Below are 6,746 nucleotides of genomic sequence, written 5' to 3'. Positions count from 1 at the left end.
ACAATTACTCTGATACCAAAACCACTCAAAGACTCAACCAGGAAAGAGAACTACAGGCCAATCTCACTCATGAATATCGACGCAAAAATCCTCAACAAAATACTGGCAAATCGAATCCAAGAACACATCCGAAAAATTATCCATTATGATCAAGTAGGCTTCATTCCTGAGATGCAGGGCTGGTTCAACATACGAAAATCTATCAATGTAATCCAGCATATAAATAAACTGAAAGAAAAAAACCATATGATCATTTCATTAGATGCTGAAAAAGCATTTGACAAAATTCAACATCCATTTATGTTAAAAGTCTTGGAGAGATTAGGGATACAAGGGTCATACCTAAATATAATAAAAGCTATATACAGCAAGCCGACAGCTAACATCAAATTAAACGGAGAGAAACTCAAAGCCATCCCACTTAACTCAGGAACACGACAAGGCTGTCCACTCTCCCCATACCTCTTCAATATAGTGCTTGAAGTTCTAGCAATAGCAATAAGACAACATAATGGAATCAAGGGGATTCGAATTGGAAAGGAAGAAGTTAAACTTTCGTTATTTGCAGATGATATGATAGTGTACATAAGCGACCCCAAAAACTCCACCAAAGAACTCCTACAGCTGATAAACAGCTTTAGTAATGTGGCAGGATACAAGATCAACTCCAAAAAATCAGTCGCCCTCTTATACACAAAGGATATGGAAGCAGAGAGGGAAATCAGAGAAGCTTCACCATTCAAAATAGCCAAAAACAGCATAAAATATCTTGGGGTACATCTAACCAAGGAAGTGAAAGATCTATTTGACAAGAACTTTAAGGCATTGAAGAAAGAAATTGAAGAGGATACCAAAAAATGGATGGACCTCCCTTGCTCTTGGATTGGGAGGATCAACATAGTAAAAATGGCAATTCTACCAAAGGCTATTTATAGATTCAATGCAATCCCCATCAAGATCCCATCAAAATTCTTCACAGATCTGGAGAGAACAATAATCAACTTTATATGGAAAAACAAAAAACCCAGGATAGCCAAAACAATCCTATACAATAAAGGATCTTCTGGAGGCATTACCATCCCTGACTTCAAACTCTATTACAGAGTTACAGTAATGAAAACAGTGTGGTACTGGCATAAAAACAGAGAAGTCGACCAATGGAATCGTATAGAAGACCCGGATTTTATCCCACAAACCTATGAACACCTCATTTTCGATAAAGGAGCTAAAAGTATAAAATGGAAGAAAGAAAGCATCTTCAACAAATGGTGCTGGCACAACTGGAAGTCATCTTGTAGAAGAATGAAAATAGACCCTTATCTATCACCGTGCACAAAACTCAAGTCCAAATGGATTAAAGACCTCAATATCAGCCCGAACACACTGAACCTGATAGAAGAGAAAGTGGGAAGTACCCTACAGGAGCTGGGCACAGGAGATCGCTTCCTATGTATAACCCCAGAAGCACAGACATTAAGGGCAACATTGAATAAATGGGACCTACTTAAACTGAGAAGCTTCTGTAAAGCAAAGGACATAGTCAATAAGACACAAAGGCAACCTACTGATTGGGAGAAGATCTTCACCAACCCCACAACAGACAAAGGTCTGATCTCCAAAATATATAGAGAACTCAAGAAACTAGACTTTAAAATGCTAATTAACCCAATTAAAAAATGGGGCACTGAATTGAACAGAGAATTCTCAGCAGAGGAAGTTCAAATGGCCAAAAGACACTTAAAGTCGTGCTCAACTTCCTTAGCAATCAGGGAAATGCAAATCAAAACAACTTTGAGATATCATCTTACACCTGTCAGAATGGCTAAAGTCAAAAACACCAATGATAACCTTTGCTGGAGAGGCTGTGGAGGAACGGGTACCCTCATCCATTGCTGGTGGGAATGCCATCTTGTGCAACCACTGTGGAAGTCAGTGTTTCAGTTTCTCAGGAAATTCGGGATCAACTTACCCCTGGACCCAGCAATACCACTCCTGGGAATATACCCAAGAGATGCTCTATCATATGACAAAAGCATTTGTTCAACTATGTTCATAGCAGTATTATTTGTAATAGCCAGAACCTGGAAACAACCTAGATGCCCTTCAATGGAAGAATGGATGAAGAAAGTATGGAATATATACACGCTAGAGTACTACGCTGCGGTAAAAAACAATGACTTCTCGAATTTTGCAGGCAAATGGATGGAAATAGAAAACACTATCCTGAGTGAGGTGTCCCAGACCCAAAAAGATGAACATGGGATGTACTCGCTCATAATTGGTTTCTAGCCATAAATTAGGGCCACGGAGTCTACAATAGGTGAACCTAAAGAAGCTAAGTAAGAAGGTGAACCCAAGGAAAAACATATAGTTATCCTCTTGGCTAAGGGAAGTAGACCCAATTGCCGGGGAGAAAATTAGGATCTTGGGGGTGGGGTGGGATGGGGGTAAGGGGAGATGGGGAGAGAAAAGGTAGAAGGGAAGGAGGGGGGACTTGGGGAATCAGGAGAATTGGGATAAAGGAAAGGTGGATAGGGGAGCACGGAACCACAATTCTTAGTTAAGGGAACCACTTTAGGGTGAGCAAGAGATTTGACCCTAGAGGGGCTCCCAAGTGCCCAACATGAGGTTCCCAGTTAGTTCCTTGGGTAGCTGAGGATTGGGAACCTGAAATGACCCTATCCTAGAGCAATACTGACGAATATCTTGCATATCATCATAGAACCTTCATCTGGTGATGGATGGAGACAGAGACAGAGACTCACACTGGAGCACTGGACTGAGCTCCCAAGGTCCCAATGAGGAGCAGAAGGAGGGAGAACATGAGCAAAGAAGTCGGGACCACGAGGCGTGCACCCACCCACTGAGACAGTGGAGCTGATCTACTGGGAGCTCACCAAGGCCAGCTGGACTGTGACCGAAAAAGCATGGGATAAAACCGGACTCTCTGAACATGGCGAACAATGAGGGCTGATGAGACGCCAAGGACAATGGCACGGGGTTTTGATCCTACTTAATGTGCTGGCTTTGTGGAAGCCTAGCCAGTTTGGATGTTCACCTTCCTAGATATGGACGGAGGGGGGAGGACCTAGTACTTACCACAGGGCAGGGAACCTGGACTGCTCTGTGGACTGGAGAGGGAGGGGGAGAGGAGTGGGGGGAGGGGTAGAAGGGTGGGAGGAGGGGGAGAAGGGTGGGAGGAGGGGGAGGGAAATGGGAGGCTGGGAGGAGGTGGAAACTTGTTTTTTGTTTATGTTTTTTTTCTTCTTTTCTTAATAAAAAAAATTATTAAAAAAAATGATAAATTAAGAATCAGATGCATAGAGAAGAAAGCACCCATAACATTTTGAAATGTGGTGTAAATAAGGCAAATTGATTTTCTAACTCTACCCTATTTGTAGGACCAAACTACCTATTTGTAGGACCTAAGCAACCGGCGTGTTTCTGTCTGCAGACAGAATGAATGAACGCATATGAGTAGGGTTTCATAATAATTCTCCTTTAATTGCTACTCCTGAACAGAGAACTCTGAATTTTCAATGCAGACTGGATAAAGGTAACAATTCAATTATGAGAAACCGCACAGTAACAACATTTATCCTCCTGGGACTGACTGATGACCCAAAGCTGAAAATTCTGATCTTCTTCTGTCTGTTTCTCACCTATCTGCTGAGTATAACTGGAAATCTCACAATCATCTTTCTCATCTTTATAGATTCACACCTAAAAACTGCCATGTACTTTTTCCTGCAAAATTTTGCCTTCTTAGAAATCTCATTTACAACTGCTTGCATTCCCAGATACCTATACAACATCTCAACAGGTGACAGGACAATTACATATAACAACTGTGTCTCTCAATTATTTTTTACTGATCTTTTTGGTGTGACAGAATTTTTTCTCCTGGCTGTTATGTCCTATGACAGGTATGTAGCCATCTGCAAACCCTTGCATTATGTCACCATCATGAACAGCAAGATCTGTAAAAGGCTTATCTTCTGTTGCTGGGCAGCTGGCTTGTTGGTGATCCTGCCACCACTTAGCCTGGGTCTCAATTTGGAATTCTGTGACTCTAATGCTATTGACCATTTTGTCTGTGATGCATACCCTCTCCTGAAGATCTCATGCACAGACACGTGGCTCATAGAGCAGATAGTGATAGTTTGTGCAGTGCTGACATTTATCATGACCCTTGTGTGTGTAGTTCTTTCCTATGCATACATAATCAGGACCATCATCAACTTCCCTTCTGCCCAGCAGAAGAAAAAGGCCTTTTCTACCTGCTCTTCCCACATGACTATGGTGTCCATCACTTATGGCAGCTGCATCTTCATCTACATCAAACCATCAGCAAAGGATTCAGTGGCTGTCAACAAGGGTGTGATAGTGCTGACCACTTCCATTGCCCCCATGCTGAACCCTTTCATTTACACCTTGAGGAACAAGCAAGTCAAACAGGCCTTCCATGACTCAGTTAAAAGAATCACATTGTTCTTTAAGAAGTAGAGAAATCTACTACTGTAAAGAGTCAACTTTTCATTAAAATATACGTCTTTAAATTTTTTATCTTTAGTTTTCTCACTGAGAAACTTTACTGCATTTATTTTTTCTTTTATTCAAAAAAATTTTTATTTTACATAACAGCCGCAGTTTCCCCTTCCTCCCCTTCTCCTGCCGTATGTTATCCCCATCCACTTCCTCAAAGGCGCAAGGCCTCCCTTGAGGAGTCAACTAGTCTGGCATGAAAGTTGAAACAGGACAAAGCCCTTCCCCGCCCAGGATCAAAGCTGGGCAATGTATCCCACCATAGTGAATGGGCTTTTAAAAGCCAGTTTATGCACAGGGGATAAGTCCGGGTCCCATTTAAAGCTCAATTATAAGCTCAATGTCCTTTGTTTATGGCTAGAAACCAAATATGAGTGAGTACATCCCATACTCCTGTTTTTGGGTCTGGCTTACCTCACTCAGGATAGTGTTTTCTGTTTCCATCCATTTGCATGCAAAATTCAAGAAGTCCTTGTTTTTTACTGCTGAGTAGTACTCTAATATGTATATATTCCATACTTTCTTCATCCATTCTTCCATTGAAGGGCATCTCGGTTGTTTCCAGGTTCTTATTTGGTTTCTAGCCGTAAATAAAGGACGTTGAGCCTATAACTCGTGATCCTAGAGAAGCTAAATAAGAAGGTGAACCCAAAGAAAAGCATATAGGCATCCTCCTGAATATTAACCTTCATCAGTCGATGAAAGGAGACAGAGGCAGAGACCCACATTGGAGCACCGGACTGAAATCTCAAGGTCCAAATCAGGAGCAGATGGAGAGAGAGCACAAGCAAGGAACTCAGGACCACGAGGGGTACACCCACACACTGAGACAATGGGGATGTTCTATTGGGAACTCACAAAGGGCAACTGCCCCGGGTCTGAAAAAGCCTGGGATAAAACAGCACTCGCTGAACATAGCGGACAATGAGGACTACTGAGAACTCAAGAACAATGGCAATGGTTTTTTTTTCTTTTTATTGAGAAAAGGAAAAAAAAAGTATCCACCTCCTCCCAGCCTCCCATTTCCCTCCCCCTCCTCCCACCCTTCTCCCCCTCCCCCCCCCACTCCTCTCCCCCTCCCTATCCAGTCCAAAGAGCAGTCAGGGTTCCCTGCCCTGTGGAAAGTCCAAGGTCCGCCCCCCTCCGTCCATGTCTGGGAAGGTGAACATCCAAACTGGCTAGGCTCCCACAAAGCCAGAACATTGAGTAGGATCAAAACCCCGTGCCATTGTCCTTGGCTTCTCATCAGCCCTCATTGTCCGCCATGTTCAAAGAGTCCGGTTTTATCCCATGCTTTTTCAGTCACAGTCCAGCTGGCCTTGGTGAGCTCCCAATAGATCAGCCCCATTGTCTCAGTGGGTGGGTGCACCACTCATGGTCCTGACTTCCTTGCTCATCTTCTCCCTCCTTCCGCTCCTCATTCGGACCTTGGGAGCTCAGTCCAGTGCTCCAGTGTGGGTCTCTGTCTCTATCTCCATCCATCACCAGATGAAGGTTCTATGGTGATATGCAAGATATTCGTCAGTATTGCTATAGGATCGGGTCATTTCAGGTTCCCTATCGTCAGCTGCCCAAGGAACTAACTGGGGACATCACCATGGGCTCCTGGGAGCCACTCTAGGTTCAAATCTCTTGCCAACCCTAAGGTGGCTCCCTTAACTAAGAATTGTGCTTCTGTGCTCCCCTATCCAACTTTCCTTTATCCCAATCCTCCTGTTTCCCAAAGTACCCCCCATCCTCCCCTTCTCACTTTTCTCTCCCCATCTCCCCTTACCCCCATCCCACCCCACCCCCAAGAGCCCAATTTTCTCCCCGGCAATTGTGTCTACTTCCCATAACCAAGAGGATAACTATATGTTTTTCCTTGGGTTCCCCTTCTTATTTAGCTTCTTTAGATTCACCTCTTGTAGACTCCGTCGTCCTTATTTATGGCTAGAAAACAATTATGAGTGAGTACATCCCATATTCATCTTTTTGGGTCTGGGACACCTCACTCAGGATAGTGTTTTCTATTTCCATCCATTTGCATGCAAAATTCGAGAAGTCATTGTTTTTTTTACCACAGCGTAGTACTCTAATGTGTATATATTCCACACTTTCTTCATCCATTCTTCCATTGAAGGGCATCTAGGTTGTTTCCAGGTTCTGGCTATTACAAATAATACTGCTATGAACATAGTTGAACAAATGCTTTTGTCATA

At 43.1% G+C, this 6,746-nt stretch overlaps 1 protein-coding gene across 1 annotated transcript; it reads left to right on the top strand.

Annotated features, from left to right (window-relative positions):
* The first annotated feature begins 3,570 nt into the window (after window positions 1-3,570).
* Window positions 3,571-4,506, top strand: LOC121461714 (olfactory receptor 6C2-like). Its single transcript, XM_041672905.1, has one exon. It carries the CDS (start codon window positions 3,571-3,573, stop codon window positions 4,504-4,506), a length of 936 nt encoding a protein of 311 aa, XP_041528839.1.
* The last annotated feature ends 2,240 nt before the right edge of the window (window positions 4,507-6,746 follow it).

The sequence above is a fragment of the Microtus oregoni genome, unplaced genomic scaffold (genome assembly GCF_018167655.1).
Source record: "Microtus oregoni isolate MIOR12 unplaced genomic scaffold, Mior012 000001F_ref0000356, whole genome shotgun sequence".
NCBI lineage: Eukaryota > Metazoa > Chordata > Mammalia > Rodentia > Cricetidae > Microtus > Microtus oregoni.
Note: the sequence above shows the minus strand (reverse complement) of the source record. Positions and strands in the feature narration are given on the sequence as shown.

Excerpts from the sequence above, each read along its gene's own strand:
- LOC121461714 (XM_041672905.1), top strand. The coding sequence starts at position 3,571 with ATGAGAAACCGCACAGTAACAACATTTATCCTCCTGGGACTGACTGAT.